Here is a 19,310-nt window from a genome sequence, read left to right as displayed (position 1 = left end):
GACGGGGAGAGGCAGGAGTTGAAGTACGTTGCCAGGCAGGAGGCTACTGCAGCACCCAGGGGAGACAGTGGTGACAGTGGTGTGGGGAAGAGCAGACAGATTTGGAATGTGTTTTTGAAGGAGAAGCCTTTAAGACTTGATGAATAGGACGAGAGGGGGCATAAAGGAGAAAGTAATCGAACATGCTTCCTGCATTTCTGTTTTTAAGCTATTGGTTTCGTGATGGCAGAGGGCAGGGACATGACTCCATAAGACAGATGAAGAAACTGAGGTTAAGTAGCTTGTCCAGGGTCACAGCATTACCCAGTGGCCATGTGGGGATCCCAGTGTGGATGCACATGAGGCCAGAGCTCTTGCTGTCTTCCTTCGGCCATGTAGCATGGGAGAGATAATTATTCCAATAAATAATAATAATAATAATAATAATAATAATGCAAAAAAGCCTCAGGAAGGAGAGCTCTTTAAGCCATGTGCAAATTACTTTTTAGACCTTGATGAGGTGGCTTGGCAGGGAGACAATGCTTCCGGGTGAGGAGCGGGATCTGAAAGGGGAGATGGGTGAGTGCCAGGGGCTGGGGCTGGGTGCCAATGTCCCTTTCCTCCTCAGCTCCTTCCTCTTCCTTTCGAGGATTGCTTCTGTGAGGATTGCTTCTGCGTGTTTGGGCAGAGAGCAGGGCAGAAGGAGACGGACAAGCCCCCCAGTTCTTCTCTTCAGCCCTGATGAGGCCAGGGGCAGGAGAGGGGAGAGTGAGAATGGGAGGAGGCACTGCTGGCCAGGATGGGGTTTGGGGAGACCCTGGGTCTGGAAATGCAGACACTCTCCATGGGCACCTCTAGATGGGTTTGGGCTTCAGAGGTCAAACTTGGTGTGTTCCCTGGGAATTTGGGTGACATGGGGCACACCTTTCAGCCCCAGCTCCCTGGCCTCTAGAATGAGGGATGTCTACCTCCTGGCATTGATGCATAGGGTGGTGGGGTGTCAGATTAACTACCCAACAAAGGACGTGGTGCAGACTGTATCTGTGATTAACTTCCCCTCTCTCCTGCATTCTCTGCCTGCCTGGGGTGTTGGCCAGATGAGCTTGAATTGCTCCATGGAAAAAGGAGGTGTTATTGGCAGGCTCTCTGGGTCTGGGGATCTCTGTGGGCCTGCTCGAAATTCCTGTTTCTGCCCAATGGTGGCTCACCTGTCCCCAGTCTGCTCTCTTTAAGGAAGGCTGGACAGCCATGGTGGCCAGTGGTGGGTATGCAGCTGCTTAAGGTCCTGCTCCAGCCCATTTAGGGGGCAGGGAGGGGAGAACATGGGCATCCCTAGAGACCCTACTTCATTCTCCACAGGCCATCAGTGAGTGCTGGATTGCAGCTTACTACATGCTCGACACTTTTCTGTTTTGCCCCTGTGAGCTCTATCAATTCTCAGAAAACCCCTAGGAGAGAGGGATTTTATTATCCCCACTTTACAGATGGAGATACTGAGGCACAGAGAGGTTAAGTGAGGTCATTCACCTGGGCAAGAGCAGAGCTGACTTTTTGACTGAGCATGAGTCTCCAAATCTGCATTCAGTGCCCCCCACCTTTTGCCAGATGTTGAAGGGATGCTTAGGGAGGGTTGTTGGGAAAAAGATGAACCATCTTTCCTTAACTTTTTAACCTCACAAACCTCTTTGGGAATCTGATGACCAGCTCTCCAAAAAGAATGCATCCGTATGTACCCATATGCCACATTTTGCTTACAGTTCCAGGGAGTCCGTGGGGGGACCCCTGACCCAGGGAAAGCTGAGGGTGAGTGCTCTGAATGTGTTTCCTCCTATGCTGAGCTGGAGTCATTGCTCAGAGCTGCTGTGCAGCATTTATGGACTTTGCTTCGAGACAACCAGAGATGTGTGATGGTCAGTTTATCCAGCAGCTCAGCTCAAGAGTGAGCATATCTTGGCCTCAGACTGGGGCTCCCTGAGGGCAGGGCCATATCTCCTCCTCTCTCTGACTAGAGAGTCCCCGCCTCTACTTCCCACTCATTTAAGCCTCCCAGATGGGAGAGTGAGACCCTCAGGCTCCCTCCTTTAGCACCAGCAAAGGGGTCTTATTGTAACCTTTCCAGTGCTTTCTTCCTTTGCTGGGGGCCTGAGGACTTCTGACCTCACCAGCCAGTGCATGGTCATTTTCTTGCTGCCACTGAATTGAAAATGATTCCTTGGGGGAAAGCAGGATGGAAGGGAGCCCTGGGTTCTGTTACTGGGCCTTGGTTTAAGGAACAAAAGAAGCCAAGCTCCAGGCTGCTGAGCGGACAGCTGAAGGGTTTTATATTCTTTTGGGGAAAAAATACATTTGCCTGTTGGAAAAAAAATTCTCTTTGAGCTCTCCAAAGACAGAAAAATGGAGAAAAAGCACTTACGGTCTGGTGTGTCAGTGCCTTCCTGGTTGGGGCCCTGCTTTGGGGCAGAAGACCTGGTTTCCCCCCTCAGCTTCTGGCTGGCTGTGTGCCTGTGGACAAGTCACTCACTGTCTGTCAGCCCGGGGAGTCCTCAGTGCTTTGGGGTGAGGGTCACAGAGGAGCTTTCAAGTGCTGCGTGGGGGTACTTTGTTCCAGTGGGGAAAGCTGAGGCCCCAGTGTCCTAACACAGAGTATTAGGATCACAGCCATCAGAAACATGATGACGGCGTGGGTGTGGGTGTGTGTAGGTGGGTGTGTATGGTGGGGCAGTTAATTGAAAGATGACTTCAAGGGCCTCATCCAGACCTGCAAAACTGGGCTCTGGGCAGGGGGCCCAGGAATCTGCCTTTTTACAAGGTAGACCCGGGCAAGTCCCAGGAAGTGAGAGGCCCATTGCTCCTGGCGGTGAAGCCATCATCTCAAGGCTATGAGAGTAGGCTCAGTGGGTCCTGAGACTTCTGCTTGGGGTGAGACACATAGAGGGCCAAGTGTGGATGGAGTAAGGGACCAGAGAGGGTATAGGGTGCAGGGACTTAGGCAAAGGGGCAGAAGCCTCAGAGCTGAATTGGGGGAAGGACAGGGGGCCAAGGAGGAGCCTGAGGCTGGGGTGGGCGGAGCATACTCACAGTGGGGTGCTGGGAGTGTATGTGTTGGAGGTGGACTTCTTCGGACAGGCGAAGGTGGAGGTAGCTTGTGTTGCCCATCCTGTGTGTCCTTTTTCACCCAGTAGACCTGAGCACCCACCAGGAAGGTGACTGCTCTGCTCAGCAGCGGGCCAATGATGACTAACCCTCTGACCAGCCTCACTATGACCTAAAGCTCCAGAGCGGTTCCGATGGAGGATATGTGTTAGCCCTACTTTCCAGATGGGGAAACTGAGGCCTAAGGAAGACAAATAATTTGTCCAGAGCTGGGATGTGAACCCATGGACTTAACCCTGAGACTATACAGCTAAGGGAAAGTATAGGAGCTGGCCCTGAACATGACCAGACACCATGCAGGCGGAGAGACAAGAGCCTCACTCAGCCATGTGGCCATTCGTTTTGGTCTTCCTTCATCCATCTGATGTGCCAGCCCCCTGCTCTGAGTCAGGTGCTGGGCTGGCCTGCTGCAGAGGTGGGGTCCCTAGCATAGAGGGGCACACAGCCGGTGAGAGATAGATGCGCCCCTCCTTTTGCAGCCCAGGGTGTTCTGAGTGTGGACCTGGGGTCCTACAAGAAAGAGTTGCACACTATAGACCAAAGGAGCTCAGGGGAGGGGGAGAAGAAATGGGTTGTTGATCAGAGCCTATTAGGGAATGCAGAATCCAAGAGGATAGATAGGAATGTGTCTGGAAGGGTGACAAGGACAATCTCAGCAGGGCAGAGGGAAGCCCCAGGACTCAGAGTCCAGAGGTCACTGGGCAGGGAGCTGCTGAAGCTAGACGGCTGGTTCTACTTCCTGGTGCAGGGTTGTGTCTCTGCCCGGGGAGGGTGGTGGAGCCAGGACAATCTGCTTCTCCCTGCCTGCTTCTCTTTGAAAACAAGACCCACCCCATCCCTCCCTCTGTCTCTCCTGTTTCTCCTCTCTCTCTCTCTCTCTCTCTCTCTCTCTCTCTCTCTCTCACACACACACACACACACACACACACATACACACATTGAAATCCAGGGTCTCACTAGCCTAGACATGATGAAACCTGAATTCTAGAACACAGACCTTGGAGAGGTCAGATGCCCTCTCTCTGAGTCGCATCTTCCTGATTTGTAAAAGAATTGGAAAACGTGACCTCTGAGGTCCCTTCCAGCTTGAATGTTCTCAGGTTTTGTGCAATTACAGAATTTCATTATAGAATTCAAAGATAAACCCCAGCACTCTCTTTAATAAAGTCTTGTCCTTGGGGCCCCCTCCCCACTTCTTTATTACTTCCAGCAGCTCACCGTGCCTCAGGTTCCACCATCACAGTCTCATCTTGGTATGAAGGCATTTTGTCCTTTATTGAAATTAAGATAGACACCTCTGCCTCCAAACCTAGGATGCTGCAGGACGAGGTGGCCAACCCAGGTACCAGTCAGCCCACTTTGGGGTGGGTGAGCATACATAAAAGTGGTATCTTACCTGTCCCCTCCCTGGGGGTTCCTGCCCCCTTCAGAGCCACCTTGCATGTCATTTCATCTGTTGCTCACTGCAATGGGCTGGGAGGTTTATCAGATGGTCTCCAAAGTGACAGCTGGCCTGGAGCAGGTCTGGTGCAGGAGTGTGGAGACCAGCAGAGGGGGTGTGGGTCTTGGGGCCATGGAGGACTAACTGGGGTGGCTGCCTTCTGGGAAGAGGGCCCTGAGTGAAGAGAGTGGAACGAGGGTGGGGACCTGGGGATCCCCTTCTTGGAGACATCTCTGGGAATCTTGGGGACCAGAGCTGGGGTGACTCGTGAACACAATCTGGCACCTCCCCGGCAGCAGGGGATGCCACGTGCCGGCACCCCCACCAGGTTGCTATGGATCTGACTACCTGTGTCAGCTGGACTTTGGCCCCCTCCTCAGGATGGTGAGCACTGACTGTAGGGTCAAATTGCCCCTACAGGCTGCACTCCTGATGGCTTTGGTGGCAGTGATCCAGGATAAGGCCTCCTTATAGATCTTCCTGGCTTTACCACTGCTTGTTCCATGCCACTCCCTGAGCTTCAGTCTCCCCCCTCCTCTGGGAGAAGATGGAACAGATGATCCAGAGGGTTCCATCCAGCTCTGACAGCTGGAGTTGGCTGTCAGGAAGCCACACAGACGAGTGTGGATCACCTCTCTGTTCTGGCTCTTGTGGAGTGGAGGGAGGTGGGAGGAGGGGGAAGACCCCTGGGGACATCTGGAAGGGTGGTGGGACAAGGCTGAGATGGCTGGCAAGGGCAGAGCTTCCTTTAGGGCAATGTAGGAAGGAGCCAGTAGCTCACACAGCTGGAGGGCTCACAGGAAGTCCTTCAGGGCTGGGGTGTTTGTGGTCCTTGCACGAGTCAACAAGGGTCTTTGATGAGCAGGTCTCTCACTGGGCCTCTGGGTCTCAGTCCTTCTAGAAGACTGCCTGGGAGCTGCCAGGGTTGGGGTTGGGAAAAGGGTTGAAGAACTGGATTTTTATCCCCCAAATCCTGCTCATCATTGGTTGAAGGCTGCCCTGAGGAGCATAAACATCCTGGTATTTGCAGCTGGCTTGCCAGAGAAAGCCCCCTGGAGAGAAGCAGGCACCGGAGGAAACCCTGGCTGCATAAGGGAACTAGAAGGGCTGACAAGAGAGGGTAGGGCATCAACAATCTTCAGGGCTGGCTCTGCTGTCTCCATTGTACAGATAAAGAAACAGGCTCGAAGTTGTGTCATTTTCCAGCTAGACACTGAGTTTCCAGTGGCTGTGTTGCTTCGTGACAGCAGCAGGTCACGTGGAATGGTGAACACCAGAGGCACAGGCCCTCCCCTTGTCTGATCCCTCTATGCCCCCCTTCCACATCTGTAAGATGGGGTGATGCCTGCCCAGTACTGACCTTGCGGGGCAGGGTGAGAATTGGGAGTTAATATTTGTAGAACACTTAGCTCAGTGCCTGACCCGTCCGTGGGGTTCAAGAGTGAATGGAAGCGGGGAGGAGCGGCTTGCCCCCTGTTCTAGACCTCTCCATCCTCAGACGTGTCCATTATCCTGCTACAGTGCCTTCCAGTCTGATGATCAGGGTCACGTGTTAGCTTCTGGCCTTGACCACAGAAGGACCCTGTAAAAAATGAGTGCATCCTGTGGGAGGTGTCACTGGTTAATCTCTCAGCATAGGTGAGCTGACCCAATAAACTGGCTATGACTCAGTTTCCCACTCAGAGAATGGGACCCTAGGTGGCTGAGTTTTGTTTGGTTGATTTTACTTTATTATTATTGTTATTTTTTCTTGAGAGGTAGAGATGTGATAAGAGGAGAATTTCTAGAACAGGCTAAGCCATTGGGCTGATGGAGATTTGACTCGAGAGTGAGCTCCTTCGGGCTGCTGGGTACCCAGGGCATGTTTGGCACTGGTAGGGGTGGGAGGTGGGTAGTCACACTCCTCCGGAAGCAGAGCCCAGGGGCCTCCAGGGCCCTCCCTGGGCTGGCTTTAATGAGCATTTAATAGATGTCTCCCCCAGGAGCCTCCTCTTCATGTTTTGCCTGAGGCAAGGCCTGAAGCAGTCTCCGGGTCTCACCTCAGGCTTGACTCCCTTGAGACCATCCTTTCCTCTGGCTGTGCTGACTCTTCCTCTCTCCCCCTCTTTCAGGAACCTTTTGGACAAAGACATGTTTTCCAAGTCCGATCCACGTAAGTCCTGCTCTGACACTAATAAGAACAACAGCAATGACGTTATGACCCACTGCAGTGACACACTTGAGCCCTTCCTGAGCGCCAACTATGTGCCAGGCCCCATTCCGGGTGCATTCAGGCTGTGACTGTTTTACTGATACTGTCTGGAGAAGGAGGGCTGGCGTGTCTGACCCTCCCCAGCCCCCAGGAACTTGTGAAGGACTCAACCCAACCAAGGGGGTTGGCAGGGTCAGGGTGTCTGGGGCCGGAAGTTCCTAATCCCAGGGAAACCAGTACATTTCAGAGCCAGTCCCAACTGGCTGTGGTCCTGGGGGGATGAGCACTGATTTTCAAGTCCAGGGATCTAGCCCTGAGCAATGCCATTCAACTCTATCACCTTAGGCAGGTCATTGGCCTCTTGACCTCAGTTGGCTTATCAGTGGAGTGCAACTGATGCTAGTAATAGGCCTCATGAGACTGCCTTGGGCTCTAAAAGGATGACTGAATCAGGTGTCAGATGCTCTCTCCTGCCACATATCTGCAACTCAGTGCTCCACATGCCCTCTATCATGTTCTGGCCTAGATGCGAACAGCCCCTGACCCCCTCCACAAGGAGCCTCTCCCAGACATGCTTATGTTCTAGGCCCCCTTCTCCAAGCAGACCCTGCTCACTCCAGACCCAACAGTGCTACCAGGCCAAAGTCTCCTGAGGGGCCTCCCCATCCAGAGCCCTCCCCATCTGGGGCCCCCACTTTCCTTTTGGCCTGGGTCTTAACCCTGTCTTTCTCTTCTCTCCACAGTATGTGTCATGTATACTCAAGGGATGGAGAACAAGCAGTGGCGGGAGGTAGGTGGCCCCTTCCCCCCCGAAACATCATCGGCCCCTCACTATCTGTCTCTTTGTCTGACTCTGGAGACATCCCACCTGATATGTTTTGAAGTGTAGCATCTAAACCCCTAGGGAGGATAATAAGGAGTTTTGTCCCTGTTGTCGGAGGAAGAACCATAGTGAAGAGGAAAGTTCCTGCCCTCTAGAAGGCAGTCGGAGGGAGAGATATGCCCTGGTCTCAGGGAGCCTAAGTCTGAGGGGAGACACAGCCCTGCCCTCAGGGAGCCCCAGTCTGAGGGGAGACACAACCCCGGCCTCAGGGAGCCCCAGTCTGCACCTCAGGGAGCAGGAGACAAAGGGAGCCTAGACCCAACAAAAGGGATCTCCTTGTCTGGTGACCTAAGACATGGATATAGCAGCTAGCGCCATGTCTCCTCTAGAACAGCCTTCCCTTGTTTCTGACCAACCTGAGCAGTCAGCTAGGTGATTCCCTCCCCAGGAAACCTTCAGTGACTCCTCTCTGCTTTGGATCAAGTCCTAACTCTTTAGTCTGGCTTCCTAGCTCTGCCAAGAGCCTGGGGATACCCCCCCCCCCACCCCCATGACGCGACAAGAATGAGAAAGCTTCGGTAACTTAGACTTTATTAACAAACCTCCTCTTCCTTGTTGGCAGATTGGTCTGAGCATCACCTGCCCTGCTCCCCACCTCTTGTCCCTAGATGTGGCAGGAGGAAGTGGCTGAAAGGGGTGAATTTTATCCATAAAATGTATGGGAAATATTTCCATAGGGGCTGGACTAAAGTTTACTTTTTCGCTCTCTCCAAGACTCTAAGCCAATTAAAGTGGGAATCAGATTGCTGGGGAAATGTTTAGCCTACTTAAGTGAACTAATTACTTTTGAGGCCTTTTGGCCAAGCTTCATAGACAGCACCAATGTGCTAATGTTGTGGTGATTCATTCAGGCAAGTCTGGAAGGGCCTCTTCAGAAGACACTGCTGGTCTCGCCATCAATGACCTTCAGTAATTGAGATTTGTCTCCATTTGGGTCAGGGGCCCCGACTTGCCACGTGGCATCATTACCACCCACGCCCTCAGGGTGGAGCAAGCAAAAGGCGGGAGGAGTTGGTGTCAGTTAACACTTGTGCTTCACTGCTGGCTCCAGCCCTTCTGGAAGTGGGATCTGGAGCAAGTTCCTTACCCTCTCTGTGCCTCAGTTTCTGCATATGTAATATGAGGCTAAGACCTCCCTGGTAGGCCCGTGGCAAAGGGAAAACAAGTGATGAGTGTAGGGTTGCTGGTGTGTAGTCATTGCTCGGTAAATACCATTGCATAGCATCATTTAGAATGTTCAGAGCCTCCCGGTCACTCCCCCATTGGTCAATATTGGCAAGAATAAGCATTGTGGTGTCCCATGCAACATCCCAGGTGCAGTGGGGAAAGAGGGAGACAGCCAAAAGAACAGTTTCACCAAAAGCATGAGCTGGATTGGAGTTTGCCGTCTGGAAGGGGAGATTCACAATCCTAACAGGAAACGGGGAGCAGAAGAGTATCAGTGAGAATAAAATGGGAATTCAGAGGAGAGAAAGTTCCGGCCAGCATGCCATGTTTAGCCAAAGCACTTTGATAGCTCATTGGACTTTTAAAAATCAAACATGACGAGACACAAGGCAGCTGGCTACGGGGTGCATGAAGTGGAGCCGTGGAGAATGTGGGTCACAAGGAACTGCAGGGATCGTTGGGCCCCACCTCCCATTCTATAGAGAGAGGCCAGAACAGGGCTCAGGTGGTGGAAGCAGGGCCCTAGACCCCCGTGCAGTGAGGGCATCCAGTTGGAGGAGCTGGGTCTCAGTGAAGCTGGGGGCCATGGCACAAGGGCCCAGCCACACAGGTGGCGACAGAAGCGAAGGCATGGGGGAGGCCAAAATGAGCAAGTCAGTCCAGGTCCGGAGTAGCTGGGCAAAGTTATAATAATAAAGGGCTATTTATAAAGGAGTGCTCGGGGTTTAGATAAAACAATGAGGGGTATGAATCACCTGGCTGGCAGGAGTAGGAAGTCATTACTACTCCAGGCCTGAGGAGGCCAGGGAGGCAGGAGGTTCCCAGAACCCCAGCAGGACTTCCCAAGAGGAGCAGGGGCCCCAGGCGATGTCACTCTCTTTCCACCCTCTACTCTCCTGTCGGTGGCCCCCCCTGGTGTAACCCCACTGGAAGCCCTGGGGTGGAGGACTGTTGATGCAGTCTACATGGGGTTGCCTCCCCCGCACTGGGCAGGGTGGACTGGGGAATGGATCCAGAGGGGCAAAGAGAGACAGTCCAGGGTGGACAGTAGGCAATGAGTGAGGCAGGGCAAAATACAGCAAGAGGCCACTAAGGGAGCTCATGGCTGAGGACGGCTGGGGTCGTGTCCCTAGAGATGGAAGGGCCTGCCCTGTGGATAGTCAACACCACATGCAGCTTTCAGGGGTGACGGTGGTAGAGCTCAGCCGCATGGGTATCCCTAGGACACAGGCTTCGAGCTGTTTCTGGAGACGGGAAGACACCTTCCCTATTCCTTTGAGGCCTTATTTTTTTGCCTGATTTCTCTATGACCCACAGAGGACATTTAAAGAAAAATCCAGATCTGCCTCTGGAACTGCCTCTGGGATGGAAGAAGGCTTTTGCTCGTAAACAGGAATCAGTTCCCACCTGTTAGTTCATTGCCAAACATCTGTTAGCAGAACCTTGGCCGGGAGGGGATCATCCTGTTACTAGGAGGCGTGAAGTGCAGGCACAGCAGTTTCTCCAGGCAAGGGCCGGGTCCCGGGTTTGCACAAGGCTGTGGAGGGCCGAGAGCTGTTCTCTCAGCCCCTGGCTGCCGGGTTTCAGCTGATTTTAACTGTTTGGGTCATTTTAAATGCCTTCTGAGAAAGCTCTGTCTTCCAGCACCTAAATCTGTCAATGCATTTTATGAAAATTGACTCAAGATGTAATTTTAGCCTAGCAAATTGAGCACTATTTGCATCAAGGGTTGCCTGCCTTTCTGCATGTCCCAGGGAAGGCAGGATGGCCCGGTAGGCAGGGTCCCAGAAATATTCTCACCAGGAGCACCTCTCCATTCCCCATTTGCAAAGTGTGTGGGCGGGTAATCCCTGTTCCTCGCTTGCCAGGCAGATGTCCTGGCCCAGGGCCCCTTGGAAAGGAGGAGATGGGTGTTACGGAATTGTAGGGCGTCCGAGTGCTGGACCCACACCTCCTGCAGGGCATTGGCCCCCGCGACCACACCCACACAGCCCTGCCAGGGTGCTATTTTTGAGCAGCCTCAGTTCCTAGAACATTTAACACCAGCTGGGAATGCCAGTTCATCTCTAAATGTCAACAAGAACGTGTGGATACCTACTGTGTGCCAGGGTCCTCCCGCAAAAGGGGACCAGACACTGTTTACAACCAGAGGAACTCCCTCTGGCCTCAAGAAGGTAACGATAATGACAACAGCAGTGAGAATGCTAAAAGCAGGGGTGTCTGGCTTCGGCTCAGGTCATGATCGCAGGGTCCTGGGATGGAGGCCCTGGTCAAACCCTTGTTTGTTGGCCCTTCCTCAGCAGGAAGCCTGCTTCTTCCTCTCCTTCTGTCCCCTCATCCCCCATGTTCTCTCTATCAAATAAATAAATAAATAAATAAATAAATAAATAAATAAATAAAATCTTAAAAATTAAAAAGGAATGCTAATAGCTGACACTTCTGAAACAGTGATGTGCCGAGCACGGTTCTAAGTATTTACATGTAGTAACTAATTTAATCCTCACAACCACTCCATGCAGAAGATATTATTATTATTATTGGCCCCGTTTCACAGAGGAGGAAATCGAAGTACAGAGAAGTCAAATGTGAAAGCCACATCTGGAACATGATGTCATAAGAACGATAGTTATATATAAAGGGCAAAATTCCACTCATCCCAAATTCGACCCTCCTTAGACACACAGGACAAGTTGATTTTCTCTTCCAAATACTCTTTTCCTCAATATCTGAGGACAGCTCACACTCCTGTTATTCCACTTTGGGGCAGATTTTTTTTTTTTTTTTAAGGATTTTATTTATTTGACAGAGAGCCAGTGGGTGAGAGAGAGCATGAGCAGGGAGTGGGGGCAGAGGGAGAAGGAGAAATAGGTTCCCTCCTGAGCAGGGAACCTGACACCAGGCTCCACCCCAGGACCCTGGGATCAGGACCTGAACTGACTGAGCCACCCAGGTGCCCCTACTTTTGGGCAGATTGAGAACATGACCATTTCTATCAGTGCTTCCTCTATATCACGGTCTCTTGTCCCTTTACCAATCCGGTCACTCCCCGCTGGAACACCAGTCCACACAGAAGTGTTCGCCCCCCCAGAGTGAGTGTCCTGCACCGCCCACTTATTTGTCTACCATAGGTTGGCCCCCTCTGCACAGGGGCTTGAACCAGATGATCCTGCTCCTGCCTCGGGTCTCTGATTCTGTGTGTTTCTGAGGGTCGTATATCGGTTGTACTCTCTAGTATTCCCCTGGCCTTCCTGGCAAGCGTCTCTGACTTATTTCATCTTGAATGTGGGGCTTCTGGGTCTTTCTTGCACGAACTGCTATCCAAACAGGATTCCCGCAGCTCAGACTTTGCGATTGAATTTTTGGCCTTCAGTGGGAGATTTTACATTTATCTTTGTTATTTAGTAGATTTGTCATTTGGTAGATTGAGCCTGTTTGGCCGTGAAGATCATGTTGAATTATGATCGTGCATTTGGCATCTGAGTTCTGCCTCCTGGTCCTGCGTTAGCAACAGTCACTGTCTACAAGAATGATAAGGGGTTTGGAGCGCCTTGGGTGGCTCAGTAGGTTAAGCATCTGCCTTCCAGGCAGGTCGTGGTCCCAGGGTCCTGGGATTGAGGCCCGAATCTGGCTCCCTGCTCAGTGGGGAGCCTGCTTCTCCCTCTCCCTAATGCTACTCCCCCTGCTTGTGCTCTCTTTCTCTCTGCCAAATAAATAAATAAAATCTTTTTTTTAAAAAAAGAGAGGTTGAACAGGATGGAGTGTTATGGTCCCGCACTGGAGATCTTTTCCCAGGTTGACCTAATTTCTCTAGTTGGTCTTTGAGGTATGCCATTCAGCCACCAAGGAGCTACATAATCTGGTTATAATCCATCCCATGTTTCTTGATCTGTTCTCCAAGTGCTTCATGAATAACCATCCTTTGCCTTGTCACATGAAGCCCTGAACTTGACATCTAGCCCTGCATTCCCGACCAGCTCTGAGATTTACTGACAATGGGACGTGGGCAAAGTCTTCTCTGAGTCTTAATTTACTCATCAATAAAATGGAGCTAGGAGTCCTTCTTAGGAGGACCAGCTAAGATAACACTGGTGGAAATGCCTGGAAATACCACTGCGATGTGCTCTTGCCCAGCTTGAGTACCCGGGTGCTCTGTCACAGTGGGAGCAGCCATACTTGGACCAAACCAAACCTGAGTTCCATTCTCTGCTTAGGACTCCAGGGTCCAATTGGCTCTAAGGAATGAGGGCTTCCAGGAGAAAGGCTTAAAGGGAAACATCTCAGCCTTGTGTGGAAGGGTCCTTCATCAGGAGGGGCTCTTCTAGGAAAATACTGGACCCAGAGGTGCCTTTATCATCATGCTGTGCCCAAACAGCATTGCAGTGTAGCACACTGGCACAGCGTGGGACCCCTACTCCCTGCCCCTCTGGTGACTCTGTTCCACCCTGCTGTTTGTCCTGGGGTATCTCCTCAGCATGCCCCCAAAACCCTGCTTCTCTGAGTGGTGGCCTATCTGGCTCCTGCCCCCTTCCAAACCCTGATCATCCTCCCTGGCTCTGACCTTGAAGTTCACCCCCATGCTCACCCCCAGCAGCCAGTGTTTTTTTTCTTCCCTTTAGCTCCTCCTGACCAGAAAAGGGCCTTTTCCTGGTTCCAGTGGCTCTCAAAATCACACCTCAGGAATTCACCTGTTTCCTGAGCCTCTGAGAGAAACCATCAACTTCTTAGCCTGGTCTTCGAGCCTCTCCCACTTGGACTGCCCTAAAATTGGATCTGAGGGAGGAACTGGCCCTGAGTGAGCCCCTGCAGGTGCTCTGGGGCTCATCCCTAATGTTGCAGCCACCTGTGAAGAAAGATGAAGTGGTTTGTCCAAGGCCTCACTGTTAGTTGACAAAGGATTGGCATTCAAATCTGTTAGGAAGCCACCTAACCCTGGATGGCTGTCCAGAGCTGTCAGGCCTTTGGGGCAGATGCCAGCAGCCTCCTACAGAAGTGGGTGTGGGCACAGCTCTGCTTCCACTGAACCTCGACACCAGAGCCTATGTGACCAGGAAAGCAGGACTTGGGCCAATTTCTGCCACACGCATCAGCACGCTAAGCTGAACCATATGGATTTGCAGTTTGCAAATTTGAAAAAAGTAGCCATTTAACATAGTCTAATGGTTAGGTTAGACTCTAATCTCATATTAGCTGTTGTCCCTAGTTACCTGCTTGTCCTTACCAGTTCAGTGAGGTCCCAGGGTCTTGCCTAAAGCTCCCTGGAAGTAGGCCGCAACAGATGATGTTCCAGCACACATGAGAATAGCGCAGCCTCCGCTGGCAGGAGAGCCCAGGGGTATCAGAAACCCAGGCCCCCTCCCAAGGCATGAGGTCTCTGCAGGTTCTCACTCCCTGCTCGAGCAAGTGCTTGAGCGCTTGTGTGGCCCTGCCAGCCATACGCGTGTCTCTCCACACCTTCCTGTTGGCTGTGAAAATCATTGCCAACCTCCCTCTGTTAAAAGGGTTCTCCAGTGCCTGCAAGATAATGTATCTGAGGTAGCGTCTCCTAGTTAGGGTTTTTCTTTTTTTTTTTTTTTTTTTTTTTTATTTATGATAGTCACACAGTGAGAGAGAGAGAGGCAGAGACACAGGCAGAGGGAGAAGCAGGCTCCATGCACCGGGAGCCCGATGTGGGATTCGATCCTGGGTCTCCAGGATCGCGCCCTGGGCCAAAGGCAGGCGCCAAACTGCTGCGCCACCCAGGGATCCCCTAGTTAGGGTTTTTCAAATGTAACGTCCACCCCTAGGGTGGATGAAACTCACTTACAAAACAATTTTAAAGATCTTATTTATTTATATTATTTATATTTATATTTTTATTTATTTATTTGACAGAGAGAGAAAGAGTGCAAGCAAGAGAGCACAAGCAGGGGGCATGGCGGGCAAAAGGAGAGGGAGAAGCAGGCTCCCCCACTGAAGAGAGAGCCTGACACAGGGCTCAATCCCAGGGCCCTGGGATCAGGACCTGAGCCAGAGGCAGATGCTTAACCAACTGAGTCACCCAGGAGCCAGTGGATCATTATTATTGCTAAACCTCGAAGCAGGAGACAAGCCTCTCTAGGAGATAGACACCAAGGCAAGCATGGGGTTGGCTTTTTAGACTGTTTTTTGCAGAGAAGAGTCCACCTCTTCAAGGCTTTCCCAAAGACCTTTGTCTCACTTGAGTCTCAGGGCCCGTGGACAGCCTCTGGTGGCCTTTGCTTTTGTCATGCAGCCGAATTTTCAGGGCCCTCACTTGCCATCAGCAGGAGCAGGCAGTCTGGGACGGACACCTGCCTTTGGGGATCAGGTAGGTCATGGGTGCCTGCTCACAGTCTTAGGGTTAGGGCTTTATCTTTTTTTTAAGATTTTGTTTATTTATCCATGAGAGACACAGAGAGAGAGTGAGAGAGAGAGAGAGAGAGAAAGAGGCAGAGACACAGGCAGAAGGAGAAGCAGGCTCCATGCAGAAAGCCCGATGTGGGACTCAATCCCAGGTCTCCAGGATCAGGCCCTGAGCTGAAGGCAGACGCTCAACCACTGAGCCACCCAGGTGTCCCTGGATTAGGGCTTTAGAACCTGCTTTGGTACCTCTGACAGTGAGGTACTGTCAGAGTCCCCTGAAATTCTGACTCTGTCCCTTCCCTTCAACTCTCTGAGCTTTAGTTTTTTCCCTCAGTGGATGGGATCCTGATGTCTGCTCACTGGGCTGTGGTGGGGACTTTATGACAGAGTTGCTCAGCACAGTGCCTGGCTGTGCTCAACACTTGTCGATATTATTATGCAGTCGTGTCAGATGAAGCTGTGAAGAGGCTCTGTCCCTGCCCTACTGTTCCCTCAGGAGGAGGCTGCATGGCATTCCTGTTGCAGGTGTGGCTCCTCGTTAGCCGTTAGCCACACCTCATTACCCCCATTGGCCCTCAGCACACCCCAGATGAGGAAGCAGAGGCACAGAGAGGTCCCTGCTTCCCCCAGAGCCTCAGCTAGAGAGTGTGGAGCTGGGGCATGATATGGTCTCCTGAGTCCTCCCATCTGGCCAGGCTGCTAGCTCCAGGGTTTGATGTGGTGTCAAGGGCCAACTGTGAACTTGTGTGTGGCTTCTGCCTCCCCTTCCCCCACTCAGCCAGAGACGTTTTGTTAGTCCTGTGTCATACATTCGGCAGGAGCCTGAGATATCTCTGAAGAGAGGAGTTTGCTTTTCTGCGAAAAGCCAAGGTTCTGGTCTAGGTCGTTTGGCGGCTCATATGTACATCTCTTTACTCTTCAGTGTTAGAGTCCAGGTGCACTTCACGGTTGTGGCTGAGCTGTGGAAAGCATGGGCTCCAGAGTCAAGGTGACTGGGTCCTAACCTGGGCCACCACCTTCCCAGCTGGAGCTCTTGGGCAAGCGCCGTGGCTCCCAGGCCCGCTGTGAGGGGTGAAGGCGCTAATTCAGGGAAAGCGCTTGGCAAGAGAAAATAAAATGCTCAACAGTGACTCCTTGGAAGAAGCCCCAAAGTGAGAAACCAGAGCTTCACCTGGAGGAAACCACCGTGGGTGGTGTTACTTCAGACACCCTGATGCCACTTGGCAGGAGCTTTGGGCATTTTGGGGTGCTCTGGAGAACAGGTGCCTGTAGGGCAGGACTTGCTCAGGGCCCTCCCCACGCAGGCTGCGCCAGACCCAAGGCTCAGCCTCCTGGCAAGATCAGGGCATGTCTGGTGCAGAGTGTTTGGCCAGGGACTTGGCAGCGAGGCTTATTGGTAAAACGGCCATTCCCCCAGGAGCTGGGACTTTTTAACAGATTATCTGCAACAATGGCTAATTGGGAACCAAGCCTTTTGTCAGGAAGTCTTTCATTATAAACTTGGCCCTTGCTGCTGCTGTCTGGGGCCAGGGAGGGAAAATTCTCCATCCAGGCCTGAGCAGGGGGGAAGGCCTTCAGAGCCTCCAGTCTCCTCACTCACCTCTGCCCTTCCTCACCTAGAGACCTTAACACAACAAGAAATGGTCTGGAAAGTACCAGGCCACAGAAGTCATGGTTCACCTTGCTGGGCTTAGTCCCTTCCTCTCTCTGGGCCTGGCTTTCCTCACTCTCTGAGGAGGAGAGGGTGGCAGCAGAATCCTGGACCCCTCCAGTGAGGGAAGCGCAGAGAACTTCCCAGACCAAGACAGTGCGGCTCTGGTACGGAACCAGGTCCTCTGTGCTCCCCCTCGAAACCTAGGCCCTAGTGCCCAGACCTCGGGCCATTCTCCAGCCTCGGGCACCTGCTGGACCCCTGTTCCCGCACCAAGCACACCGCCTTTTCCAATTTCTATTTGAGTCAGATAGCTTTCTGGCCTCCTCTAATTTTAATCCTGGTGAACATGATTCATGAGGGGCCAGGGCTGGGCTTTGCAGCAGGGCTTTTAGAATCACCAATTAAGGAGCCTTCAATTATATATGAAAATTATAGGGGAGCTTGGGCTGGGGAAGGGGGGCAGCTTCGACGTGGAGAGCAGTCTGTCAGCTCCGGCCTCCTTCTGTCCCAGGCAGCACAGCCACTGGGGGTTTGCAGCTGGAGGGAGGTCTCTGGAGCTTCATCCAGCTGTAATTTGTAAAAAGGCCAGAGCTACTTAAATCTGGGGCCGTGAACATTGTTCAGGCTTGCAGAGCCACCCACTCATTATTGAGGCAGGGGACTGTGGTGAACACCATTGGACGCGGTGGCTCCGTCACTCCTGGAAGCCCTGGTCCTCCCTCCCCACTGCTGGGTGCCTCCGGGAGGTCCTTCTGGCCTCCCGAAGCTCCATTCTCTCATCCCATAAAATGGGAGAACAATAATAACGTCTCCAGGGGTCATTGAGGGCATTAAATGAGATCATGGATGTCGAAGTGTTTTGAAGATGGGAGTCACTATACTAAGCAGAAGGAGAAAGAGAATTTGATGGAAGGAAGACCTGAGAGAAACCTGACAGAGGGGGTGACAGGCTTTTAGAGAACAAGGGTGCTGCTCAGGGCTAGGGCTGACCTGGCCTGGGTTCCCATCACAGCCCTTTTCCTAATGAGCTGTGTGACCGGTGTCACAGCATGAACCCTTCTTCTCTGACTCTCTTTTCTCATTGGTTGAGAGGATTTTGTTCTTTCCAGCTCCAGAATCTTTAGGTTCTAGGTCAAGTTGTTAATCAACAAATGTTTATGGAAATCACAGGAGGGGCCAGGAGGGTATGCGTGCGTGTGTGTGTGTGTGTGTGTGTGTGGCGGGGGGGGGGTCTGTAGGGATTGGAAGTGTTGATGGGGGGCACCTGGGTGGCTCAGTGGTTGAGTGTCTGCCTTTGGCTCAGGTCATGATCCCAGGGTCTCAGGATCAAGTCCCATGTCAGGCTCCCTGCATGGGGCTTGCTTCTACCTCTGCCTGTGTCTCTGCTTCTCTCTCTCTCTCTCTCTCTCTGTCTCTCATGAATAAATAAATAAAATGTTTAAAAATAAAAAGGAAATGTTGGTGGGGGGTGAGCAGAGGAATAGGTCAGGCTCACTCTTCTGTGCCATGTGACCTGGGGCTACCCCGACCCTCAGGAAGAGCCAGCAAGGTGGAAGAGAGAGCAAGCATTGAAGAAGTTCAGAGGTTTGGCTGTATGTAGGAAAACAGGAATAAGGACTGGATAGGATATAGTCCAAGCTTCACTCACAATATTAATCTCTTATTGGCTGGTGACTACATCAACCCATACTGATTTGGAACCAGGCCAGGTAGCCTGGGTTCGAATCCTGTTTCTCCCGCCCTCCCCAGCTGTATGACCTCAGGCAAGTCACTGCCTCTCTCCGAGCCTTATCCTAGTTAATTTATCTGTAAAATGGGGGTAACCGTAGTGCTTCGTAAAGTTGTTATGAAGATTAAATGAGACAAAATGTGCCCCTTTAGGGCTACGTGAGGGTTATTCTCAGCTCTGCAGCAAACATTCCAGGTCACACTTCATGCACATTCCCTTCTGTCCTTCCCCTGGAGAAACAATGATTTGCTTTGTCTTAGCAGTGGGGAAATGCATCCCTGAGGGGCTAATCTAGGTGGCCTCCACTAAATAAATAATAGCAACAGAACTCTGGCTGGTAGGGGTCCTAGCTACCCCTCTCTACACCACCCTGGCTCTGGGCATGGCCATGGGCATTTGCGGGGAGTTGCAGATGGGTTGTGAGGAAGGAGGGAACCAGACTTTAGAAATCTAGAAGGAACAGAGAAAGCCTCTTTCCAGGCTGCCCTGCTTTGCACCTTCTCATGAGTAATCTGTGTGTCTGAGCCGGGTCCTCCCCTCCCCACCCTCACTAAGCAGCCTTCTTGCCCGAAGGGTCCTTCTGCTTTACCTCTCCTGCTAGTGGCAGGAGATTGAATTTTCTTCTCCAGGTCTGGGTCTCTAAGCAAACTTTACACATTCTACTGCTTTTTTAAATGTTTATTTTTAAAACATTTTATTTATTTATTCATGAGAGAGAGAGAGAGAGAGAGAGGCAGAGACACAGGCAGAGGG

At 52.0% G+C, this 19,310-nt stretch overlaps 1 protein-coding gene across 3 annotated transcripts in view; it reads left to right on the top strand.

Annotated features, from left to right (window-relative positions):
• CPNE5 (copine 5) overlaps nucleotides 1–19,310 on the top strand; it is a 90,416-nt gene that overhangs the window by 8,584 nt on the left and 62,522 nt on the right. For all 3 annotated transcript variants that reach the window (XM_038553892.1, XM_038553893.1, XM_038553894.1), the window contains exons 2-3: nucleotides 6,685–6,725; nucleotides 7,508–7,554. In XM_038553892.1, the coding sequence (XP_038409820.1) occupies nucleotides 6,685–6,725; nucleotides 7,508–7,554 (88 nt within the window). The remainder of the gene's footprint in view (nucleotides 1–6,684; nucleotides 6,726–7,507; nucleotides 7,555–19,310) is intronic.

This window comes from Canis lupus, chromosome 12, assembly GCF_011100685.1.
Source record: "Canis lupus familiaris isolate Mischka breed German Shepherd chromosome 12, alternate assembly UU_Cfam_GSD_1.0, whole genome shotgun sequence".
NCBI lineage: Eukaryota > Metazoa > Chordata > Mammalia > Carnivora > Canidae > Canis > Canis lupus.
The sequence above is the reverse complement of the archived record's forward strand: the minus strand, read 5'-3'. Positions and strand labels throughout refer to the sequence as shown.